The sequence below is a fragment of the Plecotus auritus genome (genome assembly GCF_963455305.1).
Source record: "Plecotus auritus genome assembly, chromosome: 2".
NCBI lineage: Eukaryota > Metazoa > Chordata > Mammalia > Chiroptera > Vespertilionidae > Plecotus > Plecotus auritus.
In genome coordinates, this window is record NC_137771.1 from 88976367 (window position 1) to 88994919 (window position 18553).

An 18553-nucleotide genomic window follows, 5' to 3' on the forward strand; every position below is an offset into this window, starting at 1 on the left:
CTTGAAACATTAAAGGGTGGGTGTGGATGACATCAATGAAATAAGCACACCTTAGTTTGCCTGCCAGAGAGGAAGGTGATAGTCATTGTTCTCAGAGAGCAAAAGTTGGTTCCCATTTCACAAAGAGCTTCAGATAACCCGTGTTGTTGACGCAGTATTATCTACAATATGAGTGACTACCCACTGGGTCTCTTTATAAGCCTGACATCTTGAGATCTGAGGACATTTCAGAGAACTCAGAGGATTCTACTTCCCACCCAATGCCCTCTCCCATTTCCTTACTCTTAAGAAAGAACAAAGGCTACTGGACTGCAGGAAAATTCCTGGAAGTATTGGTTAGTGAGATTCAGGGGAGCCAGGAAGAGAAGCCCAGCAGGTCTGGTCACATTACAGAGGGGTTCTCAAAGCTCACGTGCCAGGTCCCTGGAGCGCTCAGCAGGTGTGGAGGAGGGATGCAGATTGGTGCAATTGGGAAGAATGCTCCTGGGTCAGGTAACCAGCCCAACTAAAGAAACGGTGGGTATGCTCCCATCTCATTCCTGCAGTCACCCAGCTAGCCTACCTGTCTGGCCCTGGTGTGGCAATTGAAGCAGCTGCCCCAGTTAGGAAAAAATCTGGTGTACAATGCAATAATCTTCCTGCCCCTTCCTATCCCCCTCTAACTTCCTATAGTTTCCTGAATGAATGAATGGCCACAGTAGCATAGATGTGATGGATTTTGATTGGACATAGACCCAAAGATTTGGCAGGGATCTTAAAAAATCACCTAACACAACCCTTTATTTTACAGATGAGGAAACTAAGGCCAATACAAATACACACACACACACACACACACACACACACACACACTGAGTGGCCAAATTATGATCTCTGAACGCATAATAATCTGGCCACTCAGTGTATATCCTATATAATAAAAGGCTAATATGCAAATTGTCCCCTCGACCAGGAGTTCGACCAGCAGGCAGGCCGGCCAACCGCCCATGTCCCCTCCCCCTGGCCAGGCTGGCCGGACCCCACCCACCCATGCACGAATTCATGTACCAGGCCTCTAATATATATATATATATATATATATATATATATATATATATATATATATATATATGTCTGAGTGGCCAGGTTATTATGTGTTCAGAGATCATAATAATCTGGCCACTCAGTGTATATACAAACACACACACACAAACACACACACACACACACACACATATATATATATATAATTTTTTTTTTCCTAAGTCATTCAGCTGGATAGAAGCCAGCGCCTTCTATCTGCAGGTCCCTAACCCAGATGCTGGAGCCAGTCTAATTGGCTTCAAATCCCAGCTCGTCACTGACCAGCTGTGCACCCAGGGTGAAGTTACGTAGCCTCTCTAAGCACCAGGTTCTTCAGATGAACATAGCAGTGGTTGCTATTTCACATGGTTAAGAACATTAAATGAGATAACTCTTATTCAGGGTTTATGTGTATGTTCACATATATTCTATTCAATAAGCATTAACAATTTTTGCTGTTGTCGTTTTTCTTTTGAAAAATAGCCACTTCTGGCCCTGTTAATGAACAGATATTTTGATTTCTGTTCTTACTAATGGAATAGAAAAACACCTCTTAAGGCTTTCAAATGGGTTGAAATGGGTACTCCCACTCAAAAAGAATGAAGGTTAAATTTCACTCTTTTCCTCCCTCACCACTATCCCCACCCCCACCCAGGGGGGTAGGGAGGGAATTAGTAGGAATGAGACTAGATAAAGGGCAGAAGTGAATAATCCATTTTGATGCTTTCATTTTCCTTCCTTCTTATTAGAGCCACACCCTTTTCTGCAAAATACTTCCTTGGCAGGACTTGTGGAGAGCAAGGGTGGGGTTGCGGGTGGGGAGTGAGGCAAAGGGCTTTCAATGAAGGCTGTAGTTTCCCCCCTCTCTTTGCCTTAAGCCTTGGTCCTACAGTAGGGAGCTCTGGAGAATGCCAATGCAAAGCAAACTCAACCAATCTTTTTTTTTTTTTTTTTTTTAAATATATTTTATTGATATTTTACAGAGAGAGGAAGGGAGAGGGATAGAGAGCTAGAAACATCGATGAGAGAGAAACATTGATCAGCTGCCTCCTGCACACCTCCCACTGGGGATGTGCCTGCAACCAAGGTACATGCCCTTGACCGGAATCGAACCCGGGACCCTTCAGTCCGCAGGCCGACGCTCTATCCACTGAGCCAAACCGGTTTCGGCTCAACCAATCTTTAATCATGACTGAGTCAAAGCACATTGCAGGTGGGAGTGTAACATGACTTACATTCAAAACAGCAGTAATAAAAAAGTCTCATAGTTTGTCCTGCCTTATTTACAGTGGTTTAGATAAACAGCCCGAGGTTAGAGTGAGGTTAGAGTTTTTAGCAGCTGGCCTGGTAGGAGGTTTGTTTTACCTGTCATCTGTGGTAACTGAGCAGGCATTGTCTTCTAGCCTATAACTGGTGGGCTCAAATATTAACTTCCAACCAGGACCTTATTTCTGCTCTTTTTACTTTAGTTGTTTAACATATTGAAAAGTGTTGTCAGGTGGGCATTTTGTGTCACTCCCTGTCTCTCTCAACCTCAGGATAACCTTATCGTTGTTAGTTGCTGTCCTTGTCCTTGTCCTTGTTTGTGACGATAAGGTCACAACCAGCATTCAATTTGCCTGTGATAGCCCAGCTGAGGTCGGTGCACAGCTCACAGAAGGGAAGGTTAATGAGAGCTAAGTGACTAAAGGGAAAAAAGATCCCACTGGGTTCTCAGAAAGCCCCCAGGCAGCCCAGCCTTTGAGCTCAATGCTGGTTCTTGGGGGCAGGGTTGGAAGCCAGACCTGACTGGTTCCCAAGTCCTTATAGTTCTCTACCTCAGATTGCTTCTCTTGGCATAATAACTGGCCACGGAATCAAAGCAATGCTTCTGATGGCTCCTCTCATCTCCATCGCCTTCACGCCATTCTGTTCCCCGTCTGAGGCGCTGTTGCATCTGTCTGGCAACCTCACACACTGGCCACAAGCGAGACACAACAAGTAAATAAGATCTCCCAGCAACCAAAATAATGATCACATGCTGTAGGCTGGATGCACACACTCAGATGTGTACGGGCAGGCAAGATACAAAAGTAAGTGAAGCTGGTTGGAGGGAAGGAAAAACAGAGCTAGTGAGTTCACAAGTGGCAGCTAATGCTTGGCCATGGAGTCATGGACCTAGAGAGAGGTTGGGACCCTGGTGAAGAGAGGGTGGGGACCCTGGTGAAGAGCTGTGCCCACCTAAAGCACGCAGCTCCCTCTCAACGCTAGTGATTATTCCATGCTGCACCACGGGGCCAATGCTGCCAGCTCTTCTGATATTTTAAGAGAAGTGAGAAATCTGAATTTTTTTAAAAAAAATTCCAAATTCTTTACATGGCATCAAGATATTAACAAAATGTTAAAATATAAGTGCATGCACACACATATACCACTGGCCCCCAGGATGCCAGTTCATCATCTCTGGTTAAAGCATCAACGGCTTAAACCCGCCTTGAGGCCCAGCCTATTAACTCTTCATTTAGAGAAACCTTAAACTTTCTCAGACCTAAGCAGGTAAGAAGTCACAGATTGGAAGAGTGATGTAGAACTGATAGACTCAGGCACCCTGCTGTCAGCAATGAGTGATGGACTGAGAATGAAGTAGGCCCAAGAAAAACTCCACAAGCAGATCATGCAAGATCATTCAACGTCAGGATGGCTGGAATTAATTTGTATAGCTGACTGGCCATTTGATTACTGTTGACAATATCTCTAGCATTCCTAAGTATCAAATAAGTTAATGTCTCTGCAAGGGCTGGAAGACTGACAATCAGTCCAAACACTGGGCCAACCAGACCTTCTTTGAAAACAAGAGTCCTAACGTTTAGTGAAATAGAAACATAAATGCAGTAATAGAACTCTTCTACATATATTCTGCATATTCTATTTAAAAAGGCATTTCTGAAATGTTTATTCAAAATAGTTCTTTAACCATTTTGTGCACAAAAGGGTGGGCTTTTGGTTGTCCAGAAAATTCACAATTATGACCAAAATTTTTCCTAAAAAATGTTAGGCAAATACTAAGTATGCACACCATGTGAATCTACCTGGAAAGGGCCAGGTAGTGAATATTTCAGGCTTGAGGACCACTTGGTTTCTGAGGCCACCACTCAAGCCTGCCTCTGTAGCATGAAAGCAGCCATGATGCTATGTGGCCATGTCCCCGCAGAAACTGCTTATGAACATCAGCATCTCAATGTCCCTGCCATGAAATACTCTTCTTTTGATTTTTTTCCCAAATGTGTAAAAATGTGGGCAGTATGAAAATAGGCCAGCCCAGCTGCTGTGGCTCAATGGTTGAGCATCGACCTATGCACCAGGCAGTCACCATTTGATTCCCAGTCAGGACACATGCCCGGGATGCAGGCTCAATCCCCAGTGGGGAGCATGCAGGAGGCAGTGGATCAATGATTCTCTCTCATCATTGATGTTTCTATCTCTCTCTCCCTCTCCCTTCCTCTCTGAAATCAGTTTAAAAAATTAGTTTTTTAAAAGTACTCAGCAAATCTTGAGTCATTTCTCTCTTTGTTGCCAAACTCAGCTTATCTGAGACCTTAAACAAACACCCATCCACCTTCCGAAGTGTGTTTGGTGAGAACAGCTCTGCTTGGGAGCTGCTTCTGTCTCCCCCTAGAGTAGGGAACCGCCCTTCATCCCCAACTGCAGATTCTGGAGCCTGTTCTTTTATACTGCCTCCACGTGGCTCCCTCTTTGGGGGGCCAGCCTGCCAGTGCACCCAGGAAAGACACCACTTGGCAGCATGGTGGGGAAGACAAAGGCTTTGATGCAGGGTATAACACCTGGCTCTGCTGTTTATGGTGTGACCTTAAGAACATTTCTTAGGATCACTCTGTCTCAGTTTCCCACTTTTAAAAAAGGAGTAGTTTCATCAGTATTATTTATAAGTCTGAAAATACTCACTGAAAAAAAAAAGAAAAGAGCAGTTTCTAGAATAGCCAGGTGGTGGAAAGTAAATCTGGTGAAGAAGCCTTCGGAGTCTTCTCCCCTCCTATTCGGCGTGCCACCACCCCAGTTTATCTCATTCTTCTAGGGCCACACTGCTTTTCTCTGCTTCCCTAGCAGCCTCCTTGGGGTAGCACATTTCTTTCCCTTCGGGGACTAGTTGCTCAGATATAATTCTAATTATCCAAAACAGACAAACAAAATCCCTACAAGCAAAAATTTAGCCTTTGCCTATATTCTGTTACATTTCCTGGAAAAGAATAGGTGACTATCTTTCTATGCAACTTTTTTGTTTCCAAATGTCTCCTCTGAGAAAAAAAGACTGCAAATTCACGAGAGCACCTTGCGTGTCCAAGGTCTGTCCATTTTCTTCTGGTATGCTTCTTAGACCAGACACCTCCAAACTCCTCCACCCCATTTTTTTTAAAAAAATATATTTTTATTGATGTCAGAGAGGAAGGGAAAGGGAGAAAGAGATAGAAGCATCAGTGGTGAGAATCATTGATGGGTTGCCTCCTGCACGCCCCCCCCACCAGGGATTGAGCCCACAACCAGGGCATGTGCCTGACAGGAAATCAAACCGAGATCTCCTGGTTCGTAGGTTGACCCTCAACCACTGAGCCACTCTGGCCAGGTTCCGCACCATATTTTTGAATATGAATTGAAGTTACAAGGAAATGATATGGTATTTCTACTAAAAGATAGTATTTTACAATTCAGTTTCTGCCAGAGATGTGTGTCTTGAAGATACTCTTTATCTTCTGAACATTTTTTAAAATTTTATTTATTGAGTTGGGCGGGGGGAGGGCATCAACTTGTTCCACTCATTCATGCACTCATTGGTTGATTTTTTTTTTTTTTTCCAAAGAGGAAGGGAGAGGGAGAGATAGAAACATCAATGATGAGAGAATCATTGTTTGGCTGCCTCCTGCATACCCCCCACTGGGGATCAAGCCCGCAACCTGCGCATGTGCCCTGACCGGGAATCGAGCCGTGACCTCCTGGTTCATAGGTTGATGCTTAAACACTGAGCCACACTGGCCGGGCTGAACATTTTTAAATAAATGAAAAAACATTCTTCAAATAGAGATAGGCAGTGGTTTGCTCCAACTTGTAATATTAATAAGGTCTCTATTAACTTCTTGACTCATTTTCAGTTTATTCTAACCACTGTCATACAAGCTTCTTTCCCACAGAACCTGTTGTTTACTTGAGTTTAGACCGTTTGTTAGGGCAGAATGCTTGGATAAATCCCCAAAAGCAGATGTTTCTTCTGCTTTCCTAGAAATTAAAGCTGAAACAAGTGTGCCGCCAAGGTATGTCCTGTGCAGAGTAAGTCACCCATCTGGTAAGTGCATGGATGGTGGGCCTCAGAGTGAAGCGCAGTCTGGCTTTAGCCGGTGCTGCCCCCAAAATGAGCTTGTCATTGAGAAGCATCCCCAAGATGAGCCAGATGCTTTGCAAAGACGGAGGGAGAGAGAACAGGAGAACAGTACCATTGCTGTTGACCAGAAACAGAAAGGACGTCAGGAAATGTCCCGGGAAACCTGAGCATGGCTAGAAGATGCTACCTGAAGCGGACCCTCAGGATTTGACAGGGTAATCTAGACTCTCTCTCTCTCTCTCTGTTGGGGGGGAGGGGATGATGATTTGCAGCTGGCTGGGCAGCAGCACAAAGGGCATATTAAAAATTATTTCCATCTGACTTAAGTCAGTAAATATTTATTTTTTATCCCATTGGATGCTCACTAATTGGGCTGCTAAAAAATAAAAATAAGCCGAAACCGGTTTGGCTCAGCGGATAGAGCGTCGGCCTGCGGACTGAAGGGTCCTGGGTTCAATTCCGGTCAAGGGCATGTACCTTGGTTGCGGGCACATCTCCAGTGGGAGGTGTGCAGGAGGCAGCTGATCGCTGTTTCTCTCTCATCGATGTTTCTAACTTTCTATCCCTCTCCCTTCCTCTCTGTAGAAAATCAATAAAATATATTTAAAAAATAAAATAAAAATAAAAATAAAAGGCCCCAGAGTGATTATAGCCCAGTCAAGGTAATATGGTATGTACATTCATAATTATAATCCAAAAAAAGACTATAGAATGAAATAAGAGAGTTACAACAAAGGTTACAAGGATGTACAATTGAGAAAAAAAGATCAGGAAGAGCTTCCTAAATGACAAGCCGCTGAATGCAGACCTAGCAAGGTCATTATTTAAATGGGCGAGATGGAGGAGAGTGGCCCAAGGAAAGGTAATGACACGCAGAAAGGCCCGAAGGCCTGGTGGTGTTTCTGGAGTGACCCTTTCGGGGAAAGTAGCAGTTGGAACTGGTAGTGGGTCATACTGGTGATACTGAGGTGATATCCAATAGGGATATATTGATATCCAACATGCCTCATTGAGATGTTTATACTGAATAATTCAAGAAGCTGTTGAACTCACTGAAGCTTTTGGGATTGAGAAGTTATTCTTAGAGCTATGCATTAGGAAGCAAAATATGTCAAGAGTGTCAGAATGGTTTGAAGAGGGAGACCTGGGCCTGAGAGAACACTTGACAGGGTCTGGGAATCTACTTGAGAAGCATGAAGGGCCAAGTTAGAGCAGGAGTGATGGGAATAGGGAGGGTGCCGCTCCCCAGAAACCTGTCACAGACAGAATGTGCAGAATGTGCTGATTAGATAAGGGAGCCTGCACCAGGCAAAGCTGGCTCACTTGCAGAATGGCCGTGCCAGTCACGGGGATGCTGGAGACGTGTGTTAGTGGGGAGTGGGGGCGGGGGGAGGGGGAGCATGTCGGCAGGTTCCCAAGGGAGCCGCAGGAAGGGAGATCCAAAGACAGGGAGAAATGTGGGAGAAGGCCCGGGAGCCCAGAAATGGGGCTAGTTGTGGATGGAAATGAGCTCACCGAGGGAGAAAGAACAGTATGAGCAGAAAAGCAAACTGAGGAAAGACTTAAGGGGGATGTTTACTGAAAGCTTACATTTCCCTAATTCTGAATTTCACTGAGAAGAGTGGCTCTAAAATCAACTTTTATCCAAGACTCAATTTAATAGTTGGTAATCAAAAATCAGAAAAGAACATAATTATCCATTTAAATACAAATTTCTCAAAGAGGGTTTATACAAGCTGTGCTCTTTGGCACAGTTGGCAACATACAACCTCTTCTTCACAATGCTGCAAGTGGTGGCTGAAAGTTCCAGACAGAGTCAAAGGGCGGACAAAGTGTCACTCAAGGGCTTCCATCTTTGATAATTAGTTTGTAGCACTTTGACCTTACCTGCCTTTCTAAGTAAAAACGACTTTAGAAAAGAGCAATTCTGTACTTTGCCTTGTGAATAGGGGACAGAACACTGGATTAGAAGTAAGATGATCAGGGAGGAGGTTGAAGAGCATTCCAGAGCATTCTGGCAGAAGGACTTGCATGAATCAGGCAGGGTAGGTGGGAAGGGCACATTTGGGACCCACAAGCCATCTGGTAGAGCTGGAGTGCAGTATGGGATGGGGTGCCTACTGAGAGAAGGCACTGGAAAGCAAGGGGCCAGGCTGTAATGAGCACCCTGTGCCCAGTAAAGGGGCTAGAATGTCACACTGGAAGTGACAGGGATCCATAGAAGGTTTCTAAAAAGGAGAGAGATGTGATCTCATGGTCAAGGTGTTCTTTTTTAAAAAAAAAAAATTATTTTAGAGAGAGAAAGAGAGAGGAAAGGAGTGAGAGAGAAACATCAATTAGTTGTTCCACTTATTTATGCACTTATTGGTTGACCCTTATATATGCCCTGACCGGGGATCGAACCTGAAAACTTGGTGTATCTCAATGACACTCTAATCAACTGAGTTGCCCTGCCAGGGCTCAAGGTGCATTTTTATGAAGGTCATCCTGTCCCTGTGGAGAATGGGTTTAGACAGACTGAGGATAGATTCAGGGAAAGTACTTAGAAAGAAATTAGACCCTTGTAGGAGAGAGATGGAGAGAGAGAGAGATGGCAACCAGACATAAAGAGGAGGCCAGAGCAGATCAATGGAGAGAAGGCTGATAACAGATCCAGTTTATTGACTGTTGATTCTGTACCTGGCACCATGCCAAACACTTGCACACAATGTCTTGCTGCTTCTGCCAATAACCCTATGAACAGGGTGTTGCCAGGCCACGTCATCTCTGTGGCCCTCACACATGGGCCTTGCTCACGTCATGCCTAGTCCAGTGCTCTGCCTCGCTCACTCAGTCACAGCCACCAGGGCTGCTTTTCTGGCTCCTGAACAGGGCACTCTTGCTCACTTCAGGGCCTTTGCAAGCCCTCGTCCCTCTGCCTGGAGCCTCTTTCCCAAGTGTATAGCTGGCTCATTTTCATATAGGAAGTACCGTTCATGTGCTACTTTCACCAAGAAGCATTTCCTGACCCGCTCCATTTAAAAGATAAATTAGCCCTGGCCAGTGTTGCTAGATGGTTAGAGCCTCGGCCTGCACACCAAAGGTCAAGATTCCAGGTCAAGGGCATGTACCTGGGCTGTGGGCGTGCGGCAGGCAACCAGCCCATGTGGCTCTCTCTCTCACATCGATGTTTCTCTCTTTCTCCCCCTCCCTCCCTCCCTTCCACTCTCTCTGAAAAAGCAACGGAAAAAAATATCCTAATGTGAGGATTAACAGCAACAACAAAAATAAATTAAATATATATATTCCTTTCCTGTATCAGCCTGCATTTTCTTTATAGCACTTACCATAATTTCTAATTACCTTCTCTGTCTACTTTTTATTATCTGTGTCCCACTTCTAAAATATACTTCATGAGAGTAGGAATATTATTTGTTTTATTCACTACCATATCCCCATATTATTGCAGTTCTAGTGCTCAATAATAACAATAACAACAATTATAAAAATTAACACTTAAAACGTGCTGGTCCAACTCATTTAAGCCTCACATATTTCATATGAATATCATTATTTTATTTTATAGATGGGAAACTGAGCCCCCCAAATTGAGGCAACTTATCCAAGGTCACACAGCTTGTCAATGGCTGAGGAGGGATTTAAATTCAGGCAGTATGGCTCCAGGGCCCAAGCTTCCAACATATATGCTACACTGATACTCTGAGGCTGCGCTTTAAAATGTCAGGCCACAGGCTGGTGATGGAGTAGCTAGGATTCCAACCTAGTTCTCTTCAAGCTCCATGGAAAGGCAAATCAACAGGGATCAGAGTGATGAGAATTAAGGAGAGAGAGAAGCCAGTTTGTAGGTCTGAGCTAACAGAGGATGGTGTTGAATTCAGGGGCACACAAGGTGAGTGTAGGAGCTGACGTCTGAGCGTGTAGAATTTGAGGTGCTCTCCTTTACTGTGCTTTCTGCTTCTTAGCAGGGCACATTACTCAACCCCTCTGATCCCACCTTCACATCTGTAAAATGTGGACTTAAGTTCCAACTGGACAAATTCTTGGGAAGATTAAACTGAGGTAATGCAGACCCACAGGCAGATATTCAATAAACATTAGTTTCCTCATCTTTCCGTACCTCTGCTCACATGAAAAAGCCAAAAGTTCAACAACAGCAATAGCTTTAGCAACAGCTTGAGGGAGTGGGAAAATGGGCTAAATACCAAGATGACAGAAGAAACAAGAGAAAATTATTCTTGGGTGGGTCTATAATCTATATATATAAAAGGCTAATATGTAAAGTGTCCCCTCAGGAGTTCGACGGGGAGACTGGGAGTTCGATCGCTTGCTATGACGTGTGCTGACCACCAGGGGGCGGCACAGAATGAAGGAAGGCCCCAGCAGGCAGGCTGCAAAGGAAGGCCCCTATCGGCCCCATGGCCGGCCAGGCCTAGGGACCCTACCTGTGCACGAATTTCGTGCACCAGGCCTCTAGTCATTCCATAAGCTTAATGAAACTTAAAATTAGCTAAGTTTCATCTTCTGAACACTTTTACTAAAATAATTAAATGAAGACTTTTTAAAATTAGGTTCAATTTTATGTAAATATATAATATTAGTCTTACCTCTCCTTCCCCTAGATATTTCCTTTTATTCTTATTTCTTGCTAGGTATACGTAATATTTGTCTTTGAACAAGTCACAAATTTTAATTTTAAATTTTCTCATCTGCAAAATGGGAACAATAATTCTCTTACAGGGTTCTTATAAAAATTAAAGGAGTAATGTACAAGAAATCCTTTTGCAAATTAAGTACTATCCAAATATAATAAAGGAACATTATTAAAAATGTGCTTATAAGGAAAAATGTGTTTATGCTCACTGAACTCATGCCACTTCCACAGAAGCAGTTCAATTAGAATTCTCCAAGTTAAATAGCTCAAGCTCTTACAGCTATGTATCTCATTAAATCAGCAATTTTCCACCGGTGTGCTGCCAGATTTTTTTTAAATAATTCTTTATTGTTGAAAGTATTACATATGTCCCCTTTCTACCCCCATTAACCCCCTCCAGCCTGCCCCTATTGTCTGTGTCCATGGGTTATGCATATATGCATTCAAGGTCTTTGGTGGATTACCTCTCACCCACCCACCCTCCTCCACCTTCCCTCTGAGATTCCGCACTCTGTTCCATGCTTCCTTGTCTCTCCGCCAGAATTTTTAAAGCATGCAATACCTGACTATTTAGTCAGGGGCACTGCCCTCTTTTCCCTTAAAATTGACAAATAAAAAAATGACAACATCCAATACAACAATAGCCGTCTGTTTTGAAGAAATCAAAATTATACCTATTTTTTGGTCAGATCGGCAAAATATATAATATTTTTTGGTGTGCCACAGAATTTTAGTAATTAGTGTATGTGCCATGAGGTGAAAAGGTTGAAAATCGCTGCATTAAATCTTGCCCCTCTGATGTGTGCAGATGGTCAGGACAACTCTGCCTACAGGACAGGGAACCATGGTGCAGTGCGCTGTGTTGCTGTCTGCCCAGCATCACCCTAAGTAGCTAGCTGTCCTCCACCGGAGCCTGCCCCTGACCTCTAGCTCTAGTGTGAGAAAGCGGCCCAAGAAAGGCTGGCTGGCCTGCTTCATTCCCCTGATTTATTTAAGGATAGGGATCTGGACCCAGCCTAACAAGCCCGAGGACTCCCCGGAGCTGTCGCTAAAACTATCAGGGAAAAGACTTTCCTTTCCCCTAGAAGTGCCAGCTGTCAGAACCAAACAGCTGGAGCTACTTCTGGCCATTTCTGACACCCTGTGGGAGAACCTGCTTCAATGGAACCTCCAGGGACAGAGGCAGAGAGACAAGGTGGCCAACTCGCCCAGTCTGACATTCCTGAAAGACCCATTCCCAGGACCCACCCTCAGACCTGAGCAAACAGGGATGGCTGGTCTCCCCACAGAGAGATGACCTGCCAAGAAAAAGTCCCAAAAATATTGTTCCAACTTTGGATCCAGCTTTATTTGGAGCCCATCCTTGAACATCTTAATTCTGTGACTCAGTAAGTTCTGGTGCCTATTGAAGCAACTTCGAGTTGCATTTCTGTCACTTGCAACTCAAAGAGTGACAACACATTCCCAAAGAATGTGCACATATAAATAAAACTCAAAGTTTAAAAAGCAATATAAATCAAAGTAGGAAGCATGCTATTTTTAGAAGTGAAAAAAAATGAGGAAATGTGATCATGTGGTCACTTCTGAGGTTGAGATAATTTATTTGACAAAGGAGCTCTGAAAAAATGTATACAGAGTGGAAAAAGGAAGAGAAGCAAATGAAAACATTATGGAAGAAAAACATCGTGGCATGAGAAAGGTCAGAGTCATGCATGAGTGAAAATTCACAAGAACAAACTTAGAGAGAAAAGGAGCTGAAGCCAAATCCTGTAGCAGCTTTGCCTTCTCAGTGGAGATGGCCCCGCCCTGAGTGGGACAAGAGGACAATGTAGCCATGGGACGGGAGAAAAACAGAATACCACCAGCTTCTGCAGATGCTAAACAATTCCACAAGACTTGAGGCAAAAATCTAAATGGCCACCGACACCCTGCCCTGGAGCAGGTAGGGAAAAGGAAATGCTAGAGGAATAACCAGAAAAGCTAGGGAAAATGGGCTTTTCTCAAGGTGACATAGTAGCAACAATTACAAAGATCTGAGAAGTTAGAAAATATGTGTGCACCAGCATTGGGGGGTTGCGGGGCGGGGAGGTACTGCTGGCAGAGCAGGATGTTTTGTACTGTGAGTCAAAGAAGTTTGTGCTCCTGGGTTTCCTTTGAGAATATGGCCAGAGGGAGGGGTCTAGACAATATGTCTGTCCACCAGCCACAGAGGACAGACTGACAGCCACTCTGTCCGGCCTCCCTGAAGAAGGAAGTGAGACTGGGGCTCCTAAGGGACTTGTTCTGGCCCCACCATTTCTATTTCTAATGCAATATGGGGAAGGCCTAAGGCTTGAAAACCAAGAGGAAAGTCATTTTCTCAATAGAAAGGCAAGGTACTCGATGTAGTGCTACCTCTCTAAATGTCTTTTTTGAGTTCCACCAATTTTAAACGATTTTCACTTTGTTTTCTGATATCTCATTACAGGGTACTAATCATTACTCTGTGGGTGCTTGAGGGAACCCAATATGCCTGTGCAGGGTCTTTCTAATGCAAACACTTTAATTTAGAATGTTTAGGAGAAAGAGAGAAGCAAGCAGACAGGATGCTTATGCTGCATCTCCTGCAGAACTTACCCTGAACACATGACACTGAAAAGAGGAGAACTGATGTGGTTCAAGCTTGTCAGGCAATAAAACAGCAGATTCACCAGCAAATCTTAAATCACAAAGAATGCTCACGGGTAAACCCTCGGGAGTTCCTGGAGCGAGTGATGGGATTTACTTCGCCTTTGATGAGATCGCCAACACTGGCACTGGAGTGTTTGCCTATTTTACTTTAATCACTAGTAATTCGGTAAAGCCCCCTACCAGCAGTATCTGTTTCTGCCGTGTCCCTGACCCAAGATGCCATCTAGAGTCTAAGAAAGGAAGGAGGCAAAGCCCCAGGAAATGTCATATCATCCTGAAAAGCTTGCCTTGCAGAATCAGACCTGGCAGCCCACTGAACAGGGCTGCACTCACCTGCCTCCCTGGGGAGATACTCTCACCCCCAATTTCCTGCAAGGGAAATGGAATGCATTCGCCACAGGAAGTGGGCAACTCGGAGTCCAGACTCCCCAGCACTTTCAGCTTCCTAAGAATTCCCGATAGCCGAGGGCTGGGTGTGTATGTGGTCTGGACATGCATCTTCTGTAAGGAAAAGCATGTGCAGGGACAAAAGGGGTCTTCCTATTGGGGCCCTCATTTTGTAGCTGGGAGATGTGAGGTTCCAAGAGGTCACGTGATTTACATGGGGTCATATTGATGCTGTGATAGAGCAAAAGCCGGCGTGCTACACTGAAGACCTATAGCAAACATGGTTTTCTCTCCTGTGCCTTTCTACGTATCATCCTTGGTCTCCCACTTGGTCTATTTGATCAGGGCTGGGAAAGGAGAAAGGGGCTCAGGAAAAAAGGGGGATGGTGAAAGTTTATTTTTTTCCTTCATTTTCTTACACTGCTTTGACACTGATAAGACTGACCGTCCCTTCTGTCAAAGTAATCACAGACACTTAATGCTAATCAAAACCCATGTTTTTCTTTTCTTAAAAAGTGACAATTCAGGCTCTGCTACATTACAAAATGCCTTCGTCTCAGTATGATAGCTAAGGAAACACATGGCTAGGATCAAACTTTTGTAAGTCTATTCCGTGAAAATAGAAAGGGATAAATATTTAACTATGAAAATCAGCCTCTAAGTACCTAATAGTCTCAAATTCAATGTCAATAATGGAAAAAACACGGGAGAGGGAAGTCAGGCAAAAGACAATGCGCAGGACAAAAGCCAGCCCTGGTCCCCAGGCCAGTCACCCGGACTCACAGCCCAAACACGGTATTTTCCAGAGGTCACTGGCGTGCCTGTCGCCCAGCAGGCCCTGCCCTGCAGCTGAGAGCACCTACCAGTGTTTCCAACTTGGCAGCCGCCCAATAACCAGAACAATGATTGCCTTTCTCTTGCCACAATAATGCTGTCGAGTTCATCAGAGATCCATTTTGTACTTTTCATTGAGTTCAAAGCATGCTGTCTCTCCTTCAGGAGAAATCCTATTGTGTTTTATATCGTTTTAAAAATAGTTGATCTACTCCCTTAGGGAAAATAGAAATGTTTTTGATGAAAAAGAAAAGAGCTTCTCCGAGAGCCTCATTATTTATCTGAAGTAAAAAAAAAAATAAAAATAAATCACAAATATATATATACGTGTGTGTATGTGTGTGTGTGTGTGTGTGTGTGTGTGTAAGTCTACACCTATGAAATGGTACAGGCATGAGTCCATATATTTCTCAGTTTACTGGGAAACAGCTGTGGTACCATAGTAAAGCCTTATACTTTGCCATTCATTCATTCATTCACTCACTCACCTAATATATATTTACTGAGCATTTACTATGTGTTCTAAACATTGAGGACACAGCAGTTAATAAGATAGAAAATGGAGCTAATGCAGAGGAGGCCAAGAACAAACCCGTGCAAATAAGTAAATATGACAATTCCAGAGGGTGATAAACTCTTTGAGGGAAAGACAGGGTGGGGTGGTCAGCTCAGAGGCCATCTGGCTGACCAGAAGGAGCCTGTGCCTGTGTAGGGGTAGGCAGGAGATTGGGCAAGAAAAAGGCCCTGGGGTTAGAGCAAGTTTGACAAATTTGGGAGAAAGAACTCTAGCGAGGATTGAGAACAATAATATCTATTGTGGTAAAGACTTCGTAGGATGATAATTGCAAGAGAACATGATGAACTGCAAAGCAATACCATTGAAAAGTATTATTTGGCTGTGCTACAACATTGTATTATTACATAAAAAACATCATTCTGCTTTTAGAAATGATTAGGGTGAGAACTGTGTGTTTCAGTTTTCATCTTCTACTCAAATGAAAAGAACCAGGCTCTCGAGAAGCCCTTTTCAGGGATGGCATCACCATCACGCCAAATACGGATCTCACATACCTGGAATCCTATTGAGCGTCACCCAGAAATGCTCATCAGGACTGAAAGTGTCCTTGGACCACTGGAGCAGATCAACAGCCCGTGGGTCACGGAGAACAAAGTTGGAAAATTCTCTTGACAGAGCCACATAGGCAGAGCCAAAGTAAATGGTGAGGTTATGGGGGGGAGGCGGCTTCAGAGCTGTGGTTCTTATCACATAGGAAAGCTCTTTGCCCAGATGCTCTCGGTGGACGTATTTAGTCCGTCCAATTGCATGCGCCGGAGGCAGCACCCCCGGGGTAATGTTTTTCCCTTTGAATCCTTTCAGATGCTGAACTATTTCCTTGTTGGTTTTCAGGGGAAAATCTTGTCCACAGGTGTTGATGGCATACTTCCATGGGACCTCGGAGGCCACCAGGTCTCTCAGGCAGTTCAGGTCCGCCTGGAGCCTGGAGATCCCACCATAGACAACCGGCTCCATCTTGGAAGCCAGAAAGGCATTTGGGAAGCAGCTCAGCAATTGCTCCACTGCATCTTTAAATGCAGTTGTTGCCTTTTCGTCCACATGAACGCAGTAGACATTTTGGGGCATGTAAATAGCTCTGAAGAGCCTTACAAAGGTATCAAAATTGTGATGGATGACCATTATATATGCCAAAGGGAACCCAGCCTCTTCTTCGGATAATGGGGCCGTGATGTAGTGGCTCTGGGTCAGATATTCTCTGCAAGAAGACTTCTGATATATCATTAGTTTGTCTCGCCACAGGAAAGGTGTTTTGCCTTTGATAAAGGATGCGCAAACTTGAGTCAGCATCACAGTGTCCGAATTATTCAGCCTCTGGAAGCTTTGCTCTCCCCCAAATATGAACACATAGAACACGATAAAAATTATGACACAAGAGACAGAAACTATAAAAAGGTAACGCATCGATGAAGACATGCCTCACAGAAGAGCAAGATTTCAAAGACGGTGGAAATCTGTAAATCTTTTCCCAAACTTACTTTTTCCTCTGAGTTCTTATTTTGGTACATGCTCCAGCCATTTGTACCCTGAAGGAGACACTGGGAATTTATTCCGTTTCATGCCGGGAGGCCAGCTGCAGGCTCTGTCCCCATGCTGATATTAGCAACTGATCCCGCCCGGTTCTCTGCCTCTCTCAAAACGCCTTTGTCTAAACCCCAGTAGCAGGTTCTTAAGCCCAGCCTTGCTCCCTCCCTCTGCTTCCGGGCTTGCATCTGCGAGCTGTTTCACTAAAACTCTGCTAACTGCTCTCCCCTGCAGATTTAGTTTCTCAGATCTCTTTTCTTTCATTTCCCATTCCCCCGCCTCTCCTTCTCTCCCCGCCCCTTGTTATTGCCATTCAGGGAATTAGCACAGTGAAAGCCAAAGTTGAAATGATGTGTTCTGGCAGGCATGCGTTTCCTGCTAGTCATCCGACTGGCTGCGGCACTCACCCCTCTCGCTGCTCAGGGCAGTGATCCATACATAACCTGGTCCCTCGGCTCTCCCAGTGTGACCCACGGGTATAATGTAGCCTCCACTCTCAAATATGCTGCTTCAATGAAAAAAAAAAATGACTGAGGTGACAAGGAAAATAAAGCTCATCCATCCTGGATCCTCCACAAAGCTTTCCTGCCCCGCCCTACCTTGCTCAGCTCCAGTCCTGGGGGATCTGAATGGCAGGGATCCTGGCCCTGTGACTTTGGGATCAGGTGACAGCGCCTCTTCCCCCCCTTCCAGCATCCACCATGGGGCCTGTCACAGAATGTTGGGGTCACAGGAACAAGTTCGAGCTTCATACCCTGATACAGATGAGACCTTAAAGCTTTACTTGAATCCTGGCCACAAATAACAGTTCAGATTAGGGGACCTTGGGGCTATTCCGGTTTTAACCACCCAAAGAGCATCATCAGACACTGTTCCTGCACAGTTAAGTTTCTCAACCACCTAGGAGATGAATGTTGGTTTTCCTATTTGTAAATAATAGTGTTTTGGCTAAGGAGTACCAAGCTCTTCCACTTAAAAGGTTCTTTTCTTCCACCGTTCCCTTTTCCACCAGTGCTTTTAAATGTAGATTCATACTATATTTTACTTAAAATGACTCTGAAGCACCAGTTCAACTACTAAATGCCTTCCCATTGCTCCTCACTGTTTATCTGAACTAAATGCCTCAGTGCCTCCACCCCAGTCTCACAATGGAGACTGAGCCCCACCCCATCCCATGAAGAAATCCTGTCCTTTAATGCACACTCTCTCTTTCCTTTTGACAAGGCTCTCCCCTGCTGTTAAAGGACTAGAACAATACAGGTGTGGGGGCTGCCTGCTTTCGGTCAGCACCCACGCCCACTGAACAGCACGCGGCTCCCTGAGCACACGGTCCTGTTTCCTTCTTCTCACGGTCATTGCTCCCATTGCTCATTCTTCCAGCCTGGACTTCACTTTCCTCTCTGCCTTTCCTCTCCTCCTTAAGACCCATCATAAATTAACTCTACATAGTCTCCACCATTGAACTTGTAGGTAAAGTGGAAAA

The 18553-nt window shown here is 44.5% G+C and overlaps 1 protein-coding gene across 2 annotated transcripts in view; it reads right to left on the reverse strand.

The window, feature by feature from the left end:
* Positions 1–18553, reverse strand: part of GCNT2 (glucosaminyl (N-acetyl) transferase 2 (I blood group)) — an 84373-nt gene that overhangs the window by 41165 nt on the left and 24655 nt on the right. Inside the window, exon 1 of one of the 2 annotated variants that reach the window (XM_080654801.1) lies at positions 16044–17660. The exons of the other annotated variant lie outside the window; for it this stretch is intronic. Within the exon in view, the coding sequence (XP_080510927.1) occupies positions 16044–16962 (919 nt within the window). The 5' untranslated portion in view covers positions 16963–17660. Of the gene's footprint in view, positions 1–16043; positions 17661–18553 lie in introns of those variants that run through there. 2 annotated transcript variants of the gene reach the window in all.